The 26,032-nt window shown below is 38.6% G+C and overlaps 2 protein-coding genes and 2 long non-coding RNA genes across 4 annotated transcripts; 2 read left to right on the top strand and 2 right to left on the bottom strand.

Moving 5' to 3' along the window:
- Positions 1-402: 402 nt before the first annotated feature.
- Positions 403-2,150, bottom strand: LOC144633996 (uncharacterized). The gene is made up of 2 exons (XR_013567132.1): positions 1,821-2,150; positions 403-583 (listed from the first exon to the last, which is right to left on the bottom strand). It is a non-coding gene; the product is annotated as an uncharacterized LOC144633996 (long non-coding RNA).
- Positions 2,151-2,234: 84 nt separating this feature from the next.
- On the top strand, positions 2,235-12,052 carry LOC144633968 (chitobiosyldiphosphodolichol beta-mannosyltransferase-like). The gene is made up of 15 exons (XM_078492903.1): positions 2,235-2,584; positions 4,179-4,259; positions 4,922-5,028; positions 6,550-6,701; positions 7,114-7,203; positions 7,765-7,831; positions 8,539-8,588; positions 8,688-8,809; positions 9,384-9,422; positions 9,685-9,747; positions 9,852-9,962; positions 10,424-10,485; positions 10,598-10,650; positions 11,384-11,459; positions 11,771-12,052. Exons 1-15 carry the CDS (start codon positions 2,386-2,388, stop codon positions 11,900-11,902), a joined length of 1,404 nt encoding a protein of 467 aa, XP_078349029.1. The 5' UTR covers positions 2,235-2,385; the 3' UTR covers positions 11,903-12,052.
- LOC144634002 (uncharacterized) lies at positions 7,455-23,789 on the bottom strand. Its single transcript, XR_013567138.1, has 3 exons — positions 23,648-23,789; positions 10,418-10,566; positions 7,455-9,453 (listed from the first exon to the last, which is right to left on the bottom strand). It is a non-coding gene; the product is annotated as an uncharacterized LOC144634002 (long non-coding RNA).
- LOC144633967 (fascin-like) lies at positions 20,153-25,621 on the top strand. Its single transcript, XM_078492901.1, has 2 exons — positions 20,153-21,142; positions 23,670-25,621. Exons 1-2 carry the CDS (start codon positions 20,335-20,337, stop codon positions 24,326-24,328), a joined length of 1,467 nt encoding a protein of 488 aa, XP_078349027.1. The 5' UTR covers positions 20,153-20,334; the 3' UTR covers positions 24,329-25,621.
- Positions 25,622-26,032: the final 411 nt, after the last annotated feature.

Genomic DNA, 26,032 nt, shown 5'->3' with positions numbered 1-26,032 from the left:
AGATAGGGTGGATATCCACCCCCCATTTTTCAGTAAAAAAAATTTCGAAATGTCACTTTATTTGAAATAGAAAATAAAGAAAGAAAAATTAACTCTTGCTCATGTCTGGTTGTTGTTACGCCACGTTCGCCGTCTGCCGCCACTTAGGGTTAGGGTTAGGCCCTAATGGTCTGCCATCCACCCGCCCCTGCGAGACTGTGAAACCATCATTATACATTTATGGCAGTCAGTTACAGCAGCACAATTTTAACTTTAACAACCCAAAAGCTAAATGAAACAAAACAAAACAAAAACAAACAAAGCACATACCGCTGAAGACCAGCTTATTGTATCAGCCTAAAGACTGTTGAACCATTTGTTTAGAAAACCACCCTGGCAAAAGTTAAAAATTTACACAAAGCCTTTAAAATCAAGTTTTTATTCTCACAAATGTTTGCAATTGATTACAACCAAATAGTGTCCAGTCCAAAGTTTTGTCTTCTTCCTTCCCTTGCCATCTTGGAAATTCTCAAGGCACAACACAAACACCAAGGGCAATCAATTAACACAGGTCTTCAGTGATACTTTCTCCACATGGAATGTTCTAAAAGGAAATGAAAAACATTTACCATCAAGCATGCATTCATGCAACCATGCCACATTATTTTAAGAATGGCCAAGACAACAGTACATGTATGTCATCTGATCAAAATTAGTAGCGTAGAAGGTTATAATTCTATTGTTTTTTAAATTGTAATTCCTATTGTTTTGTGGGCTAGGAGCATTTTTCCTGTTGTTTGTTCTAATGTTCTTTCGATAGGTAGAGAGTCAGAGCTGTCAATGTCGAAATTTAATTTGAGCAAAAGCAAAACATTCAGGAGTCATTAGGTTAATAAGGTGGCCTGCTGACCCCAGTCATTTGGTAACTATATTAAATTATTAGAAATCAGAAAAAGCTGGTTTTCACTAGTGGCAGAGTCAGAGTTGTAATCAGGCACAGAGTGTTATGATCTAGTGAAAATCAAACCAATGAAGTCGTAAGTAGAGTTTCCAATTCTGCTTATGATTCTGTCACCTATGATCCAGTAAAACGCAGGCGAGCAGAAAGGAAGCACTTTGAGGGCCTAAGAGCTAGCATTGTGATTGGTTGGTTCTTCTGCTTCTTCTTGCAACTCCAACAATCTAATTTTCACTTGATCATAAGCAAAGATATCAGTGGAAACGGCAGGAAATGGAAATGTTTTGATTCTTCTAACTCCAATTTCAGGGTTGTCAAAATAAGCCGGCAACCGGCGCACTTCACTGGCTATTCTGAATACTGCGCCAGCTACTCCGAACTCCAGTTCTGAGCATGATATTGGAGAAAGTGGGACTGTCGGGTCCCCAGGTGCTGTCTCCTATCATAATATCTCCTGCTACTTCAAATCATTTGGACAACCCTGCAATTCTGTTGAGCTTATGACTTTGATTTTCGATTTTCACTAGGTTGTACATGCTCTTACGACTGATTACGACTCTGAATCGGTTGCTAAAACCAGCCTAAGCATACCATTATTTTATATCTTGAGAATGAAACAAATGTAACAGAGACATGACCCTCCCACCTTCTCCACTACCAAGGTCAATCAACAATTCAGTTTACAACTCAATCACAGTCAGTCAGAGGTGAAAATGGTGAGAGACCAGAAGCTTTAACCACCGCTAAAGTAACAATATCAGCTGTGCTTTTAACTAGTGATGTAAGTTAAATTAATTAAGTTTACAGTAGAAAACCAAATGCTATAAATTATACTTTTTTAATTTAAGAGAATTCGTTTTAACCTTCACTAAACAAAACTCACCTTTTATATGGGGATACTCCATATAGTAATTTAAAGCCATGGCAAACACACAAGCATGAATAAACGGGGTCAATCTGGCGTTCTTGCACACAACGTACTTGGCCCGGTAGCTGTTCCATATCCTGCACCATCCCTTCCACAAAGGATCAGCTCCTCTGGATACGTTAGTTGCAAAATAGTCTCCCACGTTACGAAGCTTTGTGTCTCCCAACGAGGTCATCTTCTCCTCAGCCTTTTATCCTCAAAACTCTCAAACTTCGAGCGTACTTTCTGGCCACAAAAGCTTCAAACGTGATGTTGGTTTGTGACTGAACGAAAAAAAAAATTATGGGTTATGATATCCCATAGTTCATTGGTACTCATATCCTTTGGCGAGTTTCTGCTGACCAAAGTAGCTCGTGTTCATGTGATTTTGTTGGAGAAAGTTGGCAATATTTATATGGTGATGTAGGGCAATTTTTGACCCTCTAAAAACAATAATAGGACAGCAATATTTATTGATCAACCCAGAAACCTTTGTTCTGTTTACACGCTCAAGATCGACCTATCGAAAAGTTTATTTGAGATGTATTTGGCGACGGTGTTTACAGGACTTGTAATCGTGGTAGTCCTTGTAGTGTATTGGCTGAGAGGGCGAAAGAATCTTTCTAAACCAAGGATTTGTATCCTAGTACTTGGAGACGTTGGTAGAAGTCCTCGTATGCAGTATCATGCACTATCCTGTGCAAAGGCGGGGTATTATGTGGATCTGGTGGGATTTGGAGGTACATGTATGCTACATGATATTGGCCATTAAAGTTCTTTGGTGGGGTGGGGGTAGCGATGGTACATTCCAAGGGTGGAGGTCTACACTCCAGTTCAAAAGGGACGGAGAGGTGCAAAAGAAATTGGAGCTGTCGGTGATTTTTTTTTTTTTTTTTTTTTTGGGGGGGGAGGGGGGGGGGCGGTGAAATTTTTGCAAGGATATTTTTTTTTTACTTTTTTCTTGAAGGGGGGGGGGGGTGGGGGGTCTGTGCTCTCCCACATAGGACCTGGTGTAAGAAACAGGGCTGTACCGAGGTACTTGCCTTGTCTAGATGTTTACCCAAAACTAAGAACTATATACCAGTATGTTTTGTTGGGAAAATAATCCCTAGTTAAACAAGATTGATTTTTATCAGGAAATTCCTCAAAAATTGTCTCTGAAAGTGTTTCAGAGCTTCTAGATGTCAAAATTTTCTGAAGGGCCTGCCCCCAGAAACCCCTAGCAAGATCTTGCCTCGTCCATGGCAATGGTCTGGTTACCGCCCTGAGAAACAGGGATATTTTGCAGAACACCAACTGCTCAACACCAAACCTTGGCCTTTTAACCCTTTGGGAGTTAGGATAATATGCGAGCGAGCCAGAAATCCCAAATAAAAGGCTAACCGCGCAAGCTACCTAAACTAACTGTAGGCTAACCAGAGTACTATTTAGGCTAAACGGAGTGATATGTAGGCTAACCGATGTGTTATTTAGGCTAACCTGAATAACTCGCATGGCTCGCATGACTCACGAGGCACGCAAGCCAGAAATCCCTAATCCAAATAAAAGGCCAGGGCTGCAAATAATTTTTTTTCACTTGAAAGGACATAAATTATGTCCTACTAACACACTATCTTGGTCAGACAAAACAAAATTTTGGCCAGACATCACCAAAAACAAAAGGTTGAATTTTATTCATTGCTGCCGTAAAATGATCTACAATCAAAAAATTTTGTCTCACACTTGGGATTTAGTCGGACATGAGCAAATTTTGGTCGACCAATGTCCAATGACTGACTGTTATTTGCAGCTCTGAAATGCTAACTGCAAGCTACCTAACTGTAGTCTAACCAGAGTGCCATTTAGGCTAACCAATGTGCTATTTAGGCTAACCGGAATGGCTCGCATGGCTCGCTGATTATCCGGACCCACCCTTTGGGATCATTATTGGTGTTCAGTGTGCAGTCTGCAGTTGGCATTCAGATTTTTTTCCTGAAAATTATATGTTTTTATTATCACACCCGATAACTTTTGGAAAAGAGGCATCTCTCTTTTGGGACCTCACTTCCTTTATCACCAAGAGAGACTGGATGTATGTGATTCAAGCTAAAAAAAAGTTCAATTTTGATGATACAGTACTACAGAAAAGTATGTAGTGTTTGGGTTGGTCCTATCATTTCCCCAATGAGAGAGATGCCACAGGGTCACTATAGTGCACTTCACCAGTAAAGAATTTTGGGGGGCAACATACAAGGGTACCTCTAACTGGCATTTGAAGTGCCATTTATCTCATGAGCACAATCTTTGTTGTAGTGAAATCTCAGTTTAGTAATAAAGGTGAATTTTATTATTCAGGCTCCAATCCCATCAAGGAATTAGCAGACAGTGATAAAGTCACAATAAAAACGTTACCAGAATTTCCAGAATTCTTTAGAGGTAAGAAGTTAATTATTTTCGGGATCCTCCCATAAGCAGATCACTTTTAGCTTAGGACCACTTACTGACAAGAAGTGCCCTGTTATTGGAGGTTACAGAATAATGTAGTGTGTGTATAATTATGGCTACTCAAGGAAAGTATCATTATTTTATGGACATTCAACTGCCTTTTCCATGACTCAGAGACCACACAGGTGGGTACTAGGACCCACTACCAGGCCATGGTTTCTTGGGAAAAATTTGAATTTAGGGCTAACTTCTGAAATGGCTATAAATTATATAAACTAAAACTGCCAGTTGGAAAAAAAGAGTAACTGTTATTGATTCCTATCAAGTTCCCTTGATTAAAGAAGAAAGATGTTCAACTGACCATCATACTTCATAAAGCTTTAATATGACAAATGAAACTAATAGTGCTTAATACATTGTAGGTGTGGCACTATAGTTTTGAGATGTTTGTGTATTGATCATGTAGCAGTGGGGGATTTGTTTATTTGGGGTTTTTCCAATATTCTTTGAATTGGAACTGAATTTTAAAGATTTCATATCGATCATCTGAAGTAATGTCGATTGACCCCCCAAGAGTGGTGTTAGGGTGAGGAGATGGCTGAACACTTGTTTTGTTTAATGCTTTTCTAAACTTTCTATCCTCTTCATTATAGGTTTGCCAAGGCTACTGTTTTATGTTACAAAAGCAATTATCCAGTTTCTTCAGCTCTTTGTAACGCTTCTTCGCTGTGGATCAGGATGTACACACATATTAGTTCAGGTAATTGACAGCCTCTTAGTGGTAACATTGCTTAGCAACCATATGCAACTTTAAATGTTGCACTAGTTAGTACTAGTTGTACTAGTGCTGTTACCTGTTGCATTAAAAAAAAACCAACTGTTTTAGGACTACACCTATATGTGTGCTTATTTTGAGTGCTGGTATCCTCCTAATACTGGTAATGGGAATGTAACTACTTGTTCATTGGCGGCTGCAACCAAGACTTGCCAATAGATTCTATAAATTTATACATGTTAGAGTTTAGGGCTCAATACAAATATCAAGCTTTGAAACACAAAATCAACAAATTTGGTTGCCATTAAATTTTGCCTGAACTGAAAACTTGTTTCAAGACTGCACATAATACTTATTGAGCTTACTGTACCTTGACCATTGCCACCTCAAACTTGTGCATGTTTATTTGTAAGGGTGCGTTTCTTTGGGAAAAATCCAAATCCGGATTCTTGATCCAAAAACGGATTTTGCGTTTCTTTACCTATATCCGAAAATGGATTAATCTTGGATCAATGATCTGAAGAATCCACACTTCGAGTGGATACATCAGATCATATCTGAATCCGGATTTTTAGGATTCATGATCCGTGCGTTTCTTTGGGAAAGGATTTGAAAAAAGTACCTTGGCCCAGCGGTCTTTGCTGTGAAAATACAGGTTCGCTCTTTGTAAACACTGCCATACGGAAAGTTTTAGGCGGTTATTTTGATCAAAATACAAAAATATTTCACGATAAAAGGAAACGGTAGCTTCAGATAGGTATGTAGTATCATTTTAAACGAGATACAGGTTTTCTAGAACAGCCGGCACTGTGTGCCTACGGAAGTTGTATCCTTTTGAAATTGTCACGAGTGAAATTTGCACTGATCATTTCGCAATCATTCTTCGCTCTCAGATGCTTTCTCGCCACATTGTGCTTAACGCTAAAGAAGATCTACTTCGACGTGTGGTTTTTGTAAAAGATTTTTTATGCTTTAATTATTTTAGTTAGGATACATTCGACGAAAAATAAATTTGTGCTGATCAGTTTTATGTTCTGTGTTTACGGGGTTGTCATGGCAAAAAATCCGTTTTTCGATTCTTCGTTTCTTTGGGAGCAAAGTATCCGTGTGATCTGAGATCAATGATCCAATTTTGGATTTTCCCAAAGAAACGCACCCTTAGTTGTATGTTAGTGGTGAAGTCCTAAGTACCTGACCTCTTTTAAAATTACTGATGTAAACACTAAGGATGGCTGCCCAGTTTCTAATTAGCCGATGGTGGTCATTTGGGGTAGCCATGTACTCATTTTATTTTATTCTTCCTAGTTTTGTAAATTTAATTTAATTTAGGGTAAAAATAAATTAAGTTGTTGTTGTTGCTCCAAGGGGACAGTTGGGTGTAAGTAAAATTTAACTGAATGAGCCTGCATGCATGAACAGTATGCCACTGCTGGCATCATTTACTGTCAAACCATACATGTAATTAAAAGTTTAGGTCTACCATATTTTTTTTACTTAATATAACAGAATCCTCCAGCTATTCCATCCTTGGCAGCAGCCTGGTTCGTAAGTCTGCTGTGTGGCAGCAAATTTGTTATAGACTGGCACAATTATGGGTTCACTATACTGGCCCTTGGAGTGAAAAATGTTCAGCATCCACTGGTGAAGATAGCTAAATGGTAAATATCTGATCTTCATGATGTGTAACAGAATAAAACTGAGTACAGTATGCATGGGGGGGGGGGGGGGGAGGTATGGTGGCTTAATGGTTAGCACACCGGACTCCATATTGCGCTGTCCAGGGTCGAGCCCTGACTGAGGTCACTGCATTGTGTTCTTGTGCAGGACACTTTACTTTCATAGTGCTTCTCTCCACCCAGGTGTATGAATGGGCACCAGAAATATTTACCATTTTGTTGGGGGTTACCCTGCAATGGACTAGCATCCCATTGAGGGGGAGAAGAAAAACTCCTAGATTTACCTCATGCTATGATTACCAGTAAAGCTCAGGCCAGCCTAATGGTTCACTAAGCTTACCTCACTTTACAATGGCATTTGTTTATTATATTGGTGACATTTTTTTGTTTTTAGGTATGAATTCTTTTTTGGTGGCATGTCATCAAGAAATCTGTGTGTCACTGAAGCAATGCAAAAAGATTTGTGGGAACACTGGGGAATAAGGTTAGCACATAGTGTTTTACACATGCAGTATCCAACGATGTATAGAATCAGTCACTTGAACAGTCAGTTGTCAGTTTTGGGTTGTAATACTGTCTGTGAACCAAGTAAGCATGACATGATCTTATCATGGTGACTGGCTAGCATATCATTTATTACAATTCTTTGGAGTGCTGCTGTCAATTTTTACCATGGAGAATACTACATAATTTACAGCCCTACTGTAGTTTAAGATAACAGAAGTTATTATAGATTATTATTCTAACAAATCTTGCACCAATTAAATTATAATATTAATTTTAACAACAAGGAAATGGAAGAAAATATGTACAGTACAACAAAACAAAATTAAAATGTGCTCAGTGACCTAAGGTAGTGATGCTAGTCAGAGTAGAAAGTAAATGATGGTTTGGAACACAAACAGTTCATATAAGAGTGACCCACACTTCCAATAGTTTATAATAGAACTGCAAGAATTTTTGATTTACACAGTCAGATTATATCCCAGTGGAATAGTATGATTTTTTTTATTCAAGGACTAGAGTGTGTCCGATTTGTGTTTAGGGCACACACACTGTATGACAGGCCTCCGTCACGGTTTTATGAAATGGATATTTCTATACAACACAAGGTCAGTCACATTGGTGCCATATAAATATTAAATATTGTTATTTTGTTTGGAATGTAAGCTAGAGAATATGCACGTACATGTGTACAGTAATTTTTATTAGCCCAACACAAACATTCATGACAGTGAGTTTGTACAAACCCAAGCTGCAGGCAGAGTTGAAACAAAGACTGTCAAGTTCTCCCAGCAAAGTCAAGGTGTCTGCACTCAGTTATGTAAACACAAAAAAGCCATGTACATTGTATTTCTTCAGCCAGCCAGCCAGCCAAACTCAATTAACAGTGAGAAGTTGTACTTTATTGACTAAAAAGAAGATGTAGGGAATAAGGAAACTTTATTCTCACTGCCTCTCTTAACGCAAATGCATTAAGACAAGTACCTGGTACCCTTTTTAGCCTTTATCCTTTTTGTTACACTTATGTATCTGAATATAACATCCAGATAGCAGTCTGCAATACAATTTTAAAAGGAAATTTCAGTTTTGTGTTCAACTTATTTGTTGTTTTTAATAATTTTATATTTGATTGTTTTGATTGTTTTTGCTGCTGCTACATTGGCATGTTTTCTAACAAATTTATGCCAGCATTATGTCATTTACAAACCAGTGCACTTCAATGTCATGTCCATCAATGTATAAATAACTAGACATTATTGAGGTGCACCACTTACACCATGACTTCAACCGACACGTTTTTGCCATTACTTTCCAGCTTTTTCAAAAACTTTCCAAAGAATATGAAGTTTTTGCTGCAACAGAAAGGTAACAATGTATATATTTCTAACTGTCATGCATGATTATAAAGAAAAGAGGTGTACATTAATTTTATTGTATAATGTGTAACATGTTTGTTCTCCTTAGTCCATCAGAATACAAGAAAGATGTTGATTCTATGACAGCATTTACACTTCAGCTAAATGATGGAAGAATTCTTCATAAACAACATAGGTCTGCTCTTCTAGTCAGCAGTACAAGCTGGACAGGTAAAATTGGAAAAAATGTTTTGATACAGTTTCATTGATCTTGAAACTGTTTTATGGGTTTGGTGAAATCTATTCAACATTTTTCTTGTTTTCAGAAATGTTGAGTTCTGAAACCTGTCTGTGACAGCTTGATCCAAAATTTGTTTAATACACATTTTATGTGCCTATATTTAATGCGATGAAAACCACATTTAATGATATAGTCCTCTGTATGCATTTTGTACCTTAATACCAACACTTAGCTTCATAGCATTTATGCCCGTATTAGGTACCCGAGGGCAATGACAAAAAATCTATATGTAAGTTGAGTTCAAGTCTCACACTCTCTTCTAGCTGAGCTGAGTTGAAATATGACAACTTTCCACCAGGTGGGAATTTTAAACTGATTACAAATACAGTGGCTTATTTTTGCCAAATACAGTGGCTTATTCTATATTTTTCGTAATTTACATGTTGTTTACTTACATGTACTTGTACTGGCAGCTGAAAAATGCTACACATTCAAACAAGTTGATGTTAAAATAATTATTCGAATGAATTGTCTTATCATACATATTTGTTTTAATATTTGCAGAAGATGAAGACTTCTCCATCCTACTGGATGCTCTTGAAGGTAAGAGGCAAGAACTTGCAAAGCTCTTGATCTGTTTTGAGATAAGTAAAAAAAAAACACATTATTTTTCTAAACAAAATGTTAGGGAAATCTTGTGATGAACTAGCTTCCCATGCATTGCAGGTTGAGGATGTTGTCCTTTCGATTTCTAGAAACCAAAAAGACTAAACTTTAAACTACAGCTACAAAGCTCTTTTTATGGGGTTTGGTACATGTTTTTAATTAATACCAATTATTATTTTTTTGTTTGCTTTTGAAACAGCTTATGAGAAATTTATCATTAAGGACCAAGAATCCCTTCCCTCAGTAGTTTGTGCAATAACTGGTGAGTAAAAGGATAAGCACAAGACAAATCAGATAACTGAATTTTCTGTTAAAAAATGAATAAAGGGCTGAATGCAAAACTCTGTTTCTGCATTGATTTTCTAGGCAAGGGACCATTGAAGGAGTATTATCAAACAATCATCAGTAAAAAGAACTTCAAACATGTAAAAATCTGCACCCCATGGCTAGAGCCAGAAGATTACCCAAGACTACTTGGTAAGTATTATAGCTTAAACTTGCTGAAACTTGGATACTGCGATACCTCTTGCAGATTGGGCACTTAATTCTTTCAAGTCTGGTGGGCGAACCAAACAGAATTTAACTGTTTCAGGACATTTACGATTGATTTTTGCTGCCGTCAATCATAATAAACGAACAGCCACCAAACCTTGACAGAAACACAAAATGGATCGAAATCTGCCAGTCACATCTGACAGACGTGACTTTTTGAACCAGTTGAAGTAAACTTCTGTTTCTTGAGCTTAGGTGATTGATGGCAGTGAAAAACGTAACCGTTGATATTGAGCAGAGTTCATTTGTCATTGAAAGGTGCAGTACAGATTGTATGTGCTACAACCAGATCTTCTTGTAACAGTATTATTGCTTTAAAATATGACAACCGTTACTGTAATATCCCAAAAATAAACTATTAACATTGCATTTATCGGTACCTTCAGGTTCAGCAGACCTTGGTGTGTGTCTTCACAAGTCGTCATCAGGACTTGATTTGCCCATGAAGGTTAGGCAGTACATCAGTCAGCAATCTTTAATGTTACTTTAGTTTCTTCATTCTTTGATCAACACTTGTCTACAGTGGTATCTATAATAAAGATGATTGTTTTGTTTGTCAGGTGGTAGACATGTTTGGCTGTGGCTTACCAGTGTGTGCTATACACTTTGAATGGTAAGTAACTAACTTTTATATTTAATTTTAGTGATTCTCAGCAGTGTTACAGTTAACTCTCTCTTAACGGACACCTCTGTAAATCGGACATCTCCATAAGATAGACACCTGCTGTTGGTCCCACCCCTGCCGTTTTTCAGTCATTTTACTGTAACTTAAACTCCCTATAAAACAGGCAGTTGGACTGAGCCAGTCCCGAAGGTGTCCATTCTAGAGAGAGTTGACTGTATACATTATTGCACGATCATTCCGTTTCTTGCCTACAGTCAAAGTAAGCAGTACTGTAGATAGCATACTGTGGTTACATATTACAAACACTACAACTTGTGATGGATAAGGATCCCTTTCAGGGAAGTTGCAATCTTCTTAGTTTCACTTTTCGTGTTAAGCAAAATAAACAGATGCTTGGTAAAGAGTATTTAGCGTCACGGTGGTAAATAAGTGTGCCCTGATTAGTAAGATCATTCCCGTCTATATCTACGTGTACATAAGGGGGGTCCTGCAAAGGGGGAGGCTGTTCATATCAAGCTATGAACAGCTTCTTATAAGGCTTTAGTGTGATGCTGACTGTCAAGGACCAACCAAATTACTGCTGGTTGACTTGCAGTCATGAATGAAAGACGATTGTAGCGAGGGTGCCTCGGAAAGAAAAGTTCTTAGTAGCATTTTTAGACCATTTACAACACTGATATAAAGATTTAACCTACATGTAACAATTTCATCATTACTTTAGCTTGCATGAGTTGGTCAAACATGAAGAAAATGGGTTGATATTCCATGACAGCAAAGAGCTAGCTCAGCAACTAAAGGTAAGGTGCACAAATAAGGGTTGTCTGTTCCTGTCAAGACGTTATCTCATGCACTTGATAACACTTGACAGGTGTGTATATATCCTGAACTACACACAGGTCAGCAAAAAAGTCCGTATTCCTTGTGACATTGGTTGTACTCAATGAGATTCCATCGCGAATAATGAGTGCTATTTTTAATGAGTCTTATTTGATGAGAAAAATGTTTCATAGAGTAAAGAACGAAAATTTTGAGGGAAATGTTGTTAGATGATTTGGATCGTGTCTTTCTCATCTGATTACCTTTTGTTATTTCTCTTTTTCTTTTTCAGAAACTCTTTCGTGGCTTTCCCGTAAGCAAGCCGCTACTCACAAGTTACAGAGAAAACCTGGCAAGTTTTCAAAGGACTCGATGGGATGCAAGTTGGAATAAAATTGTCTTGCCGTTATTAAAAGAAAGATGACGCATCTTAATAAAGATATCGACTTGTTAAAATTTTTCATAATGAAATAAATAAATAAATAAAATATTAACTTTGCAAAGTCTATTTAAACAGGTTGTGCATGTGCACTTCTGTTAGAAGAGGTCTACATATATTTTGGGGCTGAGCGAAGTCTTATCCTGGAGTGTAACAAAGTGTTTAAGTTTAATAAAGTTATGCTGGAAATACCTGTTTATAAAGTTGTGTTGCATTTATAATTTGCGCTTTATTTTGGAAAAAAACTTCTTAAAGTCAACAGACTTTTAGTCTGGCCTTCTTATACTAAGGTTAGGAACGTCAACTCGCTTAAATAAATTTTAAAAGAAGTACCTTGTCACGCTAACTTTGTCCGAGAATATAACTGTTCTAGTTTCGAAATCGCATGATTTCAATGAATAGAATTAAGACTCGGCTATTACAAAACAATGGTCTGACAATCTCCACGCTTGCAAGGAAAACTGTCACATGGTGGCAAACGAAAGCACCGAAGGGGTCGAGATGCAATGGATTTCCAAAAATGAAAGTCGCTTTTTCAAATGTAAATTGTATAAGGCACATTTCCTGATATATAATCTTAAATCGATTGGTTTACACAAAGTATATTTCCTTCGGCTTCCGATCTGAAACTAAGATGTCTCAAAATAGTTTTTTACTGTCCCTCAAACTTACATCACACGTGAAACTTTGCAAAGACACACCTACTGTATTTCGTTGTGTCACATGTGACTGTTTTAAGACTACATCAACAAACACAACCCTAAAATATAAATACTCACAATCGAAAACGTTCTCAAAAAAAAAGAACCGCTGAGATTTTTTAATAATTAGAATGTTGAGAAAGAAGATTATTAAAATCAGTAAAAGTCAATCTCGATCCACTCGACCAACAAACACCCGGAAGTGACGAAACTTTCATATCGTTCTCACAAACAATAAATCTCACAATTACCAAATCTATTACTATTAAAACTTGAACCGAGCTTTCATATTTTCCCTCACAGAGTCATTACCAAAGTTTTTTAAACTGAGCAAATTATACAAATCAAGCAAGTACATACTTAGGTCACTTAGCACGTGAATTACAAATGTTCGTGGCTAGTCTGGCGCAGCGTTTCGTTCCTGCCAACGGACTTTTCACCTAGCACGTGCTTCCGTATAATTTTTATCCTTTTCACCAACAGACAAAGTCATCATTTAACAACTTGACAGGCAAAGAAGTAGCAAACGTGAAGCTTAGTTCTCCGATACATTAAACTACCCTTTGAATCTACAATCTTCTTCAGCCGTCGAGAGGCAGCTTGGTAAGTCCATGATTCTTCTCGTGCGGGTTGCTCACCAATAATCTCAGTCACCTCCTTCTCCATCACTTGGGATATTCAACTGTCCGAATTCTTCGTTTAAAAATTCCGCCTCTTGTTCGTGTTCCTCGAAATACATCCTAAGCATATCATAATTAGGATGATCACCGTTTGGCCTGAGATGGAAGGTACTTTTCAAGACAGATACGAATGGCCTTGCTGTGACGACCAATCCCTGTTCTGACTCGTCCATCAAGGTCACTGTGAGATGCGCATTGATTTCGTACCTTTGGTTGTTTGGGAAATCGATCATGTGCAAAATTGGTCCATCAAGGGGACCGTATGGCAATGTATGGAAAAGCTCCAACGTTTCAAAATATTGCTTCAGCAGTACAGGAAGGAAAATCTCGTCAAACTGCTTCGTGATCTCCTCTGCTTCACTTTTGTCTGCCGTCACATTGAAGCGGTTTCCAAATTCCTCCAAATCTGTCAGGTGTTGCTGTGGAGCTTTACCCGTTTGTCCACAGTGTTGTAGCATGCCAGTGGCTTCAAGCATATGCAGACGCATGACAACAGCCGCTCTTCGTGCAAAATCGTACCATGTTTTCCACCTCAAAGTGTTTTCCTTATTACCCTTTATGTTGTTCGAGAAGACATTTCGAAAACGGATGCTTTCAACGTCCGTGTCAATTTCATGTTGGATCATGTCTCTAACCGTCGTAAACGAGGGCTGGTTCCTTGCAATCTTCAGCAGGGGCATCGTGAATGCTCATTCTTTGACTGAACGAATCGAGTTTTGATGAAGGAAGTAAACAAACTTTCAGACGAGAAAAGTGGCCTGGGAACGAGTCCTTTGAATGTTTCAGTCGAACCGGATGTTTTTTGATGTGAACTCTGCAATGTTTCGGCGAAATTGCGGCGCAATGATTCAATACTGATTGACAGTATTCTCGGCGCCACTTTCAACTTTCAATTATCCAAATTTGCTCAAGCAAGTTTCCAAGTTTCGGTTTTTATTTTTTCCGAATAAATCTGTTTCTAAGCTAATGGGGAAATAATTGTCCCATAGACAAAGGACGATAAACCGTAGGTCCCGTCTCCTGTATCTTCAGTCTTCTAACAGGACACGTTAAAGAGCCCACACACTATTCGTAAAGAGTAGGGCACGAAGCTCCCGGTGTTGTGGTCTGACCTTTACAATTGTATCTTACAGTATGTGTAAAGCGCATTTGAAAATATGAATATGGAAAATGCGCTATAAAATGCATTATCATTATCATTATAAAAAAACTGTGAGAATTTTGTGACAGGCTTAGTTCAAATCGCCAAACTGGGAATCGTGTTTAAAAATTCAAATTTGCTCCCCAAGTCACGGCTTACGTTTTTAATTTTGAAGCGCAATTCCCAGTTTGGCGATTTAAACTAATCCTGTCGCTTATGTTTTTGCAGTCGACTAAGGGGAAATTTTAGAGCATCCGAGCATGTGATAGGGCTTTGTACTTTGTGGTTTGGGTTGGATACACTTTCAGAAATAGAGATGTTTCTGTGCCGGTGATTTTGTCCATTTTCAAACCCGATTAAGTGCCGTGATCAATTTAATTCAAGAACGAGTCAAATTTACTAAAGATACTAATTTTGAGCTGCCCCTTCACATGCGACAAGCCTATTTTTTGTAGTTAATCGACTTTCGTTTTGAGTTCATGCATTGTCCTTATTCCTCGACTATCAAAAGAGTCCAGCGCACAGGCATAAAGTTTAACTCAGGTGAGTCGCCAGAAGTGATGGCAAATATGCACATATGCGCAACAGAAAGAAGTGATTAACGACGAAGCCACACAGCACTCGTAGTATGGATGAAAGAAATGACATACTGGTAAATAAAATTGCTAGAATGCATTACCCAACCACCTGTTCCAGTCTTGCCTGCTTCGTATATCTTTATAGTCGGTAGAGCAACGGAAGATGAAAATGAAAATGTTTCATAATGAAGTAAGATAAATTTTATATAAACTTTGCATCCACTCCATCCAATAGTGCCGGACTATTGTGACAACAATACCTGCAGGCCCGGGGGTTCTCTCCGCCCTATAGCCTTCGCTACAGTCCCTTTCACGCTCTCTAATTAGAGATGGAGATATGCGACCGCGCTTTAGTGAGTTGGAAGCGAAAATGGAAAGGGTAAGGGAGGGTGGGAAATAAAAAAGCACCGTAGCATAAGGAAGCAGGCGCGAAAGAAATAAACAACAGGTCTCGCCTACCGACAGCCCGGATTCTCACGCGAACTGGGCCGAAATGAGATGCAGCGCTCTTATTTATACTCACGCTAGGACTGGCGCGAATAGTGGACAATACGGGGAGGCTCCGCTTGAAACGGATGGAGGATAGAAAAGGGTAGGAAAAACTGTCATTTAAGTATTTGAAAGGACCTTTCAAAATAACTTTAACAGACCCACCGAACGGTTGATTCATCAAACTTTACAATGCCAACCTTCTCCAACTTATTTGAGGGTAACCAGTCCTTGGTCGTCAACTTATCACTCTCGCAGTATATCGACTATCTTTCGTGCATTCTACATGGACAACCCAAGTTCGTTTCATTTTAGCGGTTTATCGTAGTGTGTATTTTACTCGTGATTGTGTGGAAGGTAGAAATTTATATTTACCATTCCATAGTGAAGTGCTTGCACGCAGCCCAATTTAGAGACATTGCGCGCACATTGCGTGCACTCTTTTATACGTGCAAATGACCATGACTCGCTGAGGTGACGAGACGCAACTTTCCATCGAGAAGACAGTAATTACAACTAATGCAATTTCTTCTGTTTGTGCTTATTAACCCGTTAAATAGGTCGGGAATAGGCCACTGGAGGCAAACGTGCAAGCTAACAATATTACAAGAGTTTTACACTTATATATAAGCTAGAAATAGAATGTATCGTGACTGAAGGGATAATGAATGTCCAAGAGAACTGAACCAAGACAATATCTGTGACCTTGAGATAAAAAAAGGTACCACATGAAACACGTGTGCTAATGTTACCATCTGTGGACACTTATTGAATTGAACTGAGATAAGAAGCCTGTATTTACTGACATTTCAAACAGCTCTATTTCGAAACCTTTTTTAAGCTCAGGGTGCGGTCGTCTAAAGTCTGGTTAAGCTTATTCACTTAGAAGATAAGCGCCTTTATTAAAATTATTCAGGTTTGTTAGTTATCGACAATCATTATACTCATCTATCTTATTTTGCCCAACATTTTGAGCTATGAGCTATCTCACGTGGAACTGCAGTCACGTGAATAAACTTGCTTGGAAATACGAAAAATAAAAACTATGGTCAACTTAGTGTTAATCGACTTATGAATAATCGGATCCTGGCTCTTAACTCTCTTCCTCGTCTTGCTCAAGTTGGATTAGGCGGGGGAAAAAAGAATGACCACACACCAACCCATACGCGCCTGAATTTGAGTTCATTTTGTCACTTGTTAAAAAATCGTCAATCAAATTATATACGTTATTAAAAATTCTCCAAGGTACACATCGGCTCTGTCTTTGAATTTGTTACTCCGCAACAAAGAGATTCCCTTTTCTTCAATAATCGTGGCGCCGCATTCCAAACCCTCTCACCCCCAGTCTCCTTCGCAGCTGTTTTCCTGACATCCCAAAAAGCGGGTGCGAAGGAGACAACCCTTCCCCCTCCCCCTCTCCCTGACTACACACACGGTGAGGCCGGCTGGTAAAGGGAATCCGACTATGGTGCGGTTTTACGTACGGTTTGGAAAACAAGCTTGAGATACAAAGTTTCCCGCCTCCGCTTTTGGGCTGTATTGCATTTTTTGTATTTCTCGTCTTTCTACCAGAAAGGGCTGCGGTATAAAACCGTAATTGAAGTACAGAAATTCCAATTCAGACCGGTCTGAGGAAAGGCGTTCACGTTGTCACAAGTGATTTGTCATAACAATATGCATAGTGGATACCGTGAGGAAGGCTCTGAATAAACAGCGATGCCTAACCTTCAAAATAAACACTTCAGATAACAGAAGGAAACGTCTAGATAGGTCAGATTTTCAGTCAAAAAACTAGCAAGGGAATTACTTAGCTCCATGAGAAAGACCGGAATTGGGGATTACGTGTTCACCCAAACCTCCCTTGAATGGTCTTGAATGAGCAGTTGGTAAACCAAACAATGGCACTTAAAAAACGCCTAAGAACTAGTGTACCACAATAAAAAGCAATCAATTTACGAGGTAGGTATGCTCAGTCGCCGCTTTCTGTACAAAGGGAAAGGTGGCGCCTGTGAAGCCCTGTGAAGAAATCTTCCATGGCTAAAAAAGGCGCGCGTTTTAGATACATATTTGCTCACAAAATAAAATCAACCGACCCTGAAAGAGGATTTATAGTCTCACTCTTATCTAAAGCCAACTTTGTTTTATACTTAACCCCAGCCAGGATATTGAGAATTTTATTCTAGATCAAAACAATTTCGCCCTTGGTAACCTCCAGGTTTGACATTTTGTTGATATACTGCGGAAAAAAAATAAATTGATTACTGCTGACGCTGAAAAGGTGATCCAATACTTAATATGGAGAACCTTTCGGTTTTTCAGTAGAATTATTAAATTGTTCTACAAAAACCTCTTTGTTAGTCGGCGTGTAGAGTGTCATAACATGATTTTATATTACCGCGTTTTTGTCACTGTTATATGGCAACTTTATGAATCGGTTTTAACATCAAAATTGACCGACATTTTTACCCGCGTGGGCGAGTCTTCAGCTGTACAAACTAACCAACTTTTCCTCCCTCGCATAAAAACTATCGTCTCCTTTTGATATGGCTGATAGAGCCATTCTGTTAAGGATTAGGGAATTACTTCGTCTTAAAAATGGCTTGTCACGTTGTGACAAGTTCGAAGGACGAGCCGGATCAGTCTATAATCGATTCATTATTGGTACATGCTACCTTCTTTATTTTTTAGCCCCCAAAAAAAAACCACTATAAACACATATTAGCTGAATCTACTGTCAAGGCCTTCCAGAATGGCATTGTTCCCAGTTTGAAGTAAATAATTTTTTGCTATCTTTTACAAACACCCCCTTTTTTTATAGTTTGGGGATAAAAAAAAGGAAAAAAAATTTTTTGAAAAGAGCGTTACTGTAAAAAACGTTTTGCAATTTACTAGTAGAATGTACTCTATTCTGAACAAAAATATCGTAAGAAAAAGTTCTGTATTGGCAAGGCTTTTTTAAAGTGGCTTCGTCGCTGTTCTTTACAAAACAGCTATTAACGAGTCCAGGTTCTGTGATAAAAAGTCTGAAGGAGACAGCCCCTCTTTCTCTGCCCGGCAGTGCTATTATTAAAGCAAAACAGGTGCACGGCTTAAATGGATCTTATGAAACCCAAATTAAAAGTTAAATTAAAAACAATTTAGCTCTTCTGGTCTAAGCATGGTCTTAGCAACTAAACTTTTTGATTATTAATAAGAAATCTAAAACAGATAAGAGAGAATAAACTAGGTATTTCAGAGATGAAGCGAGCTGAAAAAAAAAACGCTATCAGCAGTCAGAATGGGAAACCACAAAATTCCTGAGCAAAAAATTGTTTTGTTCGCAGAAACCGCAGTAAAGCATTCACTGATATTGCATGTGGTTTCAGTATCGTGGTGTTTCCCTTTCGCTTTTGAAGTCTGGCATACACAAAGCACGGATGTTCAGACAAAGAGAATGAAGTGAGGTCACTAACAAGTCGCCATGTTACCATAGAACCAAAACCGCACGGTTGCCAATTCAACTCGATGACAAACTTGACAACCTGTGTAAATGTTAATAAACAGCAATAAAAAGATGGTTCAAATGTGTGAACAACAAACAAAGGCTCGCAAACGGGACAAAACATGATTGGCTATTAAAAATAGAGGTATCTAACGAAGGAAGTTTTTAACAAAAACAATGTGTAACGAAGCTTCGATCGACAGTGTTACACAAACCAGTCAAAACAGCATGCTGTGATACCCTCAGCCTCCGAGCTATCCTTTTAATCCAGGGTCCCTTCCAGGGATTAACCACACTGGCGAGATTCTCGGAATTCGAGCAAAAACATTTCCTTTTGAGGTAAAAAGGAAAATGTCGACTGGTGTTTTGAAAACAAACATCCTTCCAGACCGCAAGAGGACCGAAAGATTACCATACTGTATCTGATTTGAGGAGAGCTGCGATTTAAGAATCGTACAAGAGAGTGCAACTGATATTAGATTAGAATGATAAAATACTATTTGAGTACGCGGTTTTACACAAATTTGGTGGAAAATAAAAATAAAAAAGTAGAGAAAGGCAGGTGTCGGCGACTTCTATCGCAAATTATGTAAAAAAAGGGAAAGGATGAAACCTATTGTTAACGAACTGAGATAAACAAAGAGTAGGTAATGTTGCCCCGGGCGCACAATTAAGATAACGCAGTAACGAGCCACATAAGTTATATTTTCGAATTAGCAGTTCGTGACTTTTGATGGCTATAATTCAAGACCTGTCATGGTTCATTGGATAAGTAATTGACAAAGCCATCTGTCGGCAGTAAGCAGCACTCAACAACAACGTCTGGTTCGTTGTCTCTTGACTGTCCCTGTGTGCGTGTTCTGATGAAAACGAAAATAAAACGGGCGTTGGCCGGACAACGGAAGCCAAAACGATTTGCGAGGATTTTTGAAGTCGCGACCACGGGTTTAAAGGATCGAAAGGCAGCAATTTTAGAATGAAAACAAACCGACCGCAGTTTTGTTCAGTGAAAGCAGGATCAGCTGACTAGAATACCGCCGACCACATGCTGTCAGAATTAATGATGCATGACAAACGTGAGACAAATGGCTTTATTACAATGACAAGCCACGCAGCGAGAGGGCGTCACCCCGTCTTATTTCCTGCAGGCCTGGCCGCACATTTAGTTCACATAGCTACACATTTACAATAGCTGCTGGTCATTACACGCCTTCTCTCTTGCTCGGGCGCGTTTTTTGATCGCTCGCTGATTTTCGTCGCTCCGTGCATACGGTTGAATAATCGCACACCGTTACTCGCCGCCGTTTAAGATTTCTCAAATCGAAGTCGATCCCGTGCGTGAAAATCATGGCTCCCAAGACGTTTACATGGAATCTCGGGCTTATAAACCACGCTACTAAGAAGTACCTCACGCTCGAGACGTTCGGGTTCAAGCTGAACGTGGACGGAACTTCGATGAAGAAGAAGCAAATGTGGACCCTGGAGCAGGACGAGGGCAGTCAAATCTGTTACTTCAGGAGTCACTTGAAACGATACCTGTCCGCGGATAAGAAAGGCAACGTGAAGTGCGAAGAAGAAGAACGCAGCGAGGAAACGAAGTTCACAGTCGAGACGCAAGCCTGCGGAAAATGGGCCATAAAGAGTGTGCACGGCGCTTACTTTGGCGGATCAAGTGATCTGCTCAAATGCGTGGCCAAACCAAGCGACTCAGAGCTCTGGTCTATTCAGCTCGCCATGCATCCGCAAGTCAACGTTATGAGCTGTAGAAGAACACGCTACGCGCATCTCGACACCAAAACTGAGACCATAACCGCTACTGAGATCATCCCGTGGGGAGCGGACGCGATGTTAACGCTGGAGTTCGACGAAAGCCAAGGAAAGTACGCGTTTGTGACGTGCAACAAAATGTACCTGAATAGCGACGGCTCGCTTCACGAAGACCCCGCCAAGAAGAGTCTCTTTACCATCGAGTTCCACGAGGGGGAGGTGGCCTTCAGGACGGACAAAGGCAATTATCTCGCGGCTGTGGGAACGGGTAAAATTCAGGCCGGCAAGAACACCACCGTCGGTAAAGACGAGCTGTTTATTATTCAAGATAGCCCACCGCAGGTTTCATTCATCGGGCAAAGAGACCGACGGCTGTCGATTCATCAAGGTACGTATGTACAATACGCGGTTGTTTTGATTTATTCCTAAGACTAAACTCACTTTATTTATTGTACAAACACGAAACTTTTACCCATCTCGGTGACTCATCGATAGTAACAACGTGGATCGCGTATTTCATTCACTAAAATGCAAATTTGCCCATGTTTGCTGATAAATCAACAGGTCTGAAGATGCTTTGTGTTGAGCCCTCTATTTGTTTGTTGTGGAGGCTGAATTGAAAGGCGAAGATAAATGGATTTACGATCGATAAACTTAAACACGTGCAGGGTCGCGAATCGCGAAGAACAAAGGGAACGCTAGTTTACGAATAAAGAATTAAGACATAATAGCGAACACTCTTATAGCAAGCTTCACTCGGTAAACGAATATCACCCGGACAAAATTGGGTCAAGATCGAAGACAAAAAGAACCAAAAAGATTAGGTTTCCTACTGGGTTTCCACGCGGCGCCATTGAAGCAACTGTGTACACAATAATTTGACAGGATTTTAAGACCTCAGATCGTTCATCCGTGAATAAAGATGAAAAGCAATAATTATAACTTTGTGCGGAAACACGGTCCTTCCGCGGATTAAAACAGGGCATGGGCGATTTGTTGCAAACTTCACAAGCATTTCCGTGCACAAAGGAATCAGCTGATGACCATAGCGCCAATAAATGATATTGATCAAGCGTTCGATCATCAGTAAATTGATCACGGAATCTCTTTTCAATTTCAATTACGAACAGACGTCGCGCGCGATCGAACATGCATCGTTCACTCAAATGGCTTCCACATTTTCAGCGATCAATTTTGCTGCGCACACTTTTGATGTCTGAAATTTACTATTATTCCTTTGCCACATTGTCTTCAAAAGGAAACCTTCACTCGTTCAGGGTCGAACTCGAATTTTATGTAGTTTTTTTATTATTATTTTTTTACATTCCTGCTTTACATTGATATTATAACAAGAATTGTAGTCGTTTTCAACCACATTTAAATCTGCGCGAAACATTTCTCAAGAGCACTCGACTGTCAAACCGGCAAAAAGCGACGACACTAAAGAATTGAAAATTAAACTTCACATACGAATTTCGATAAAATAACGTGATAAAACGCGAGCGATGACAATTTTAAATGCAAATTAATTAGCCCGAGGAAAGGGTGATTGTGTGTATTTTTTTGGCCCCTTGGGTACTGCAAGTGTCTTGCTGAATTCCACGCAATTTCGTTACCTTAAAAGGCAATAGAGGATGCGGGCAGGATAAATCTAAAGCTCTTAACCAATCACTAAGCCGTACATTAAATAATTATGTCTTTTTTTGTTTATGATAATGCATGATAAGGTTTATACTGAAAAGTGTCTTGGGGTATATAAATAGAACCACTGATTTACATTATAAGTAAATCAGCAGACAAAAATTAAACTGCAATCTAGTGTAAGTTCCGACTTTGATAAGAGTGTAAGAAATGTTTGTTATCTTTGTAATGTGTGGTCAGTGCTTAAAGCTAGGAGTTTTGGTAAAACCACATTGTTTTATCATAACATTGTGGCAGCTTGATGAAATTTGATCATGGTTAAACAGTTCATTCAGAACTAGCAAGGCATTGTCAGTTGTAAATATGATCCACAATTTTCATTCAAGAATGGTTATAATTAATAAATAACCGCAAAACATGAAAACATTTTAATACAATGTAAAACAGAGTTTGGAAATTATTCTTTTATAATTAAGAAGTTTTGGCAAAGGATCAGTTTTCTTTCGTGATAGTTTTCTTGGAAGTTGCTTCCTTTCAGTGAATGCAAGGTACATCAAATCTTAGGGGGATGTGGAGAGAGCAAAAAATTGAGAGGAGGGAAACAAAAATTGCTATAAGAAGTTGGGAGGTTCAAGAAAATGGGGGTAAAATTACAGAGACGTACCATCCAAGGAAAAAAAGTCTGGTTTGAGAAATCAGGAGTTTTCAGAAACTAAGGGTTTTAGAAATTGGGATTTTACTGTAACAGTCTTTAAGAGCCCCGCCCCGGCTCCTAGGGTGATGAGCTGCCCTCTGCATAAATTTTAAACAAATTCTCCCGACTGATCTTCATACATTTTCTTATAGTTTCAGTTGGGAGAATTTTATAAAAGATCAAAGCAATTTCCCTTTGGTGGTCGATTTGTCGTTCCAAGGGTGTTGAGCTACCCTCTACATTTATTTTATACAAATTCTCCCGACTGATCTTCATACATGTTCTTATAGTTTCAGTTGGGAGAATTTAGTAAAAGATCAAACAATTTCCCTTTAGTGATCATTTTAGTTATTCTCATAACCTTTTCTCATGATTAAATATTGGAAATTGCAAGGAAAAATTTTATGTTGGTCAATCTTGGGGCTTTAAAAGGGTTAAACTCATGATTAGCCTGCCTGACCAGTCAACACTATTGATTTCAAACAATTATTTTTGGAAGACCCCTTTAGTCCTATAATAATCATGACAAGATAAGATTAAAGTTGCATTTACACATACCCCTTGTTCCTTTCCCTGTTAGGTATGGATGTGATCCTTAGTCGCCGTATGGAAATGGAAGACACAGAGATTTTCCAGGTGGAATTTGACAAGACCAGTGACAAGGTGGCAATACGTGGAACCAACGGCAAGTATTGGATCCTGGGCGACTCTGGTGTGACCTGCTCAGCTGATAAACCAGGGCCTAACTGCTGGTTTGGGTTTGAATGGCATGGTAAACAGATCGTCTTCAAAGCCCCTACAGGCAAGTACATCACAGGCAAGGACAACGGCCATCTCATTGAAGGCAGTGACGAAATTGATACAGAACGAGGGTTTCACACTCCAGAGCTTGTCAACAGACCAATGTTGGTACTCCGTGGTGAGCATGGCTTTGTTGGTGTCAAAGCTGGAACAGATCGAATTGAGAGTAATTATGCTAAATACCATGTCTTCAATGTGACATGCAAGAATGGCATGTACAAGATCAGTACCGACAATGGTAAGTTCTGGCACGCTGACGATAAGAATAACATTGTGTTGTCTGATGAAAAAGGGGCTCATGAGTTCAGCATTGAACTACCAAAGTACAACAGATTGGCCATAAAAGCAGCTAATGGATGCTACATACAGGGCCATCAGAATGGATCATTCAGTGCCACGGGAAAAGAGCTTGGAAAAAGCACTCTATGGGAGTACTAAATTGCTGGATGATTTAATACTCTGACAGGAATGCTGCAAGATTAAATGGCAATATTTTTGAAAACAGCAAGCTAAAACTTATTATAAATAAGAACACTTTCTAAAAAAAAAAACAATTAAAACTAATCCTCACCAAATCGTTTCAGCTCCTGGACCAAGATAAAGATTCTCCCTTTGCTATGTACTATTTTATTATAGTGCAACTTGGGAGAATCTACTTGAATATGTATGGTTGTTGTGTAGATAATATTGATAGAGGTCTCTAAGTGGTCTTTTCAGAGCTGAAAATTATAGTTTAAAATTGTTTAGTTTACTAATCTGAATGTTTCAGGCCTTCATTGACCTAATGAATGAAATTTAGATTTTAAATGCATCACTAAAAAAATGCCATTGTGTTACAGCACAACTTAAAAAATTTCTTAATATAAATGTTCCTAAGGTAACTTAATGCTTGTTTCCACAAAAGCATTGACAGTTAGCATTTACGGAAATTCATTAAAAAAGCTAAGTAAACCCTACTTTTTTTGTAACTGTACAACAGCAATCAATAGTTTTTTCATTGAAACAGTTTCTCTTTGGTTCAAAAGAGTGTGGGCAAAAGCTTAAAATTCTAGCAAATTATTACATTATCCAATTTAAAACACAAGAATTATGTATTGCATAAAAAATGAAATTAATGTTTTTATTAATATAAAAACAGGGTTTTCAATTAAGTGTTAGTCAGAGTAGATGACAAAACTTGTGAACCCAAAGAAAGACAGAGACAGACGGACAGACAGACAGACGGATGGATGGACAGAGAAACCAGCAAACTTTGCTGGCCTCTGTCTCTTGTTGAGAACCCTAAAATGTCCATTAAATTATTCAGAATATATCTGCTGTTGGTGTAACAATTGAATCAGTAAAATGGAAGGCTTCTTTATAGGTTTATAGCATTTTCCTTTGTGCACAAAAAACAATAATATTGCTCAAATTTGTTGCAGCACAATTAAAGAATACTGCATTTAAGAATGAAGGGCAGTAAGAACTAATAGATTCCAATTCATAGAATGTGTACGTTGTAAAGGCACTCTCTACTTGATCCAGAAAGTCCTTTTAAGTGTATGTAGCAGCTTGTCAACTTGAAGGTTAAATGTAGTGTCATGACCATTAAACATACTATTTGGGTTCAAAATATTGTTGAGCTAATTCACATCAAAAGGAATGTTTCAAATATCATGAATGAACAGTTTTTTGTGGCTATGTAAACTTTGCCATATGTTCTGAACTGCGAATAAAATTGTTACATTCCTAGTTTGTCTTGTTACCAGTGAATTTCAGAATATCACTTAAGGACAGCCTTTTAAGCAATGTGATGTCAGGGCTGCACTAAGATTTAAAGTTGCCAGATATTGGCTACTTGTGGGTGGGGAATTGAATTGCTAGGAAGCTCTTTTGGTTCTATTTTTCTTTTCTTTTTTCGACTTTTTTTGCTTGTTTACAAGCAAAAGGAAGGAGAATAGCGGTTAAGTTGGGCAATCTCAAACCACATCCTTGTTAACTCTCAAGGGATTGATTTTTATTTCTCAAGGGATTACTTTCTGCTGTGGGTGATCACTTGCGATCTCGTAGAAAAAACACGACTTGTCACATTTACAAACGTTATTATATAACAATTTTAAAAGTGACATGTCAGCTTTCTTTCTTATCTCAACGCACGTGTGT

This window comes from Oculina patagonica, chromosome 12 (assembly GCF_052425735.1).
Source record: "Oculina patagonica isolate OP01 chromosome 12, crgOcupat, whole genome shotgun sequence".
In the NCBI taxonomy this organism is placed as follows: domain Eukaryota; kingdom Metazoa; phylum Cnidaria; class Anthozoa; order Scleractinia; family Oculinidae; genus Oculina; species Oculina patagonica.
Note: the sequence above shows the minus strand (reverse complement) of the source record. Positions and strands in the feature narration are given on the sequence as shown.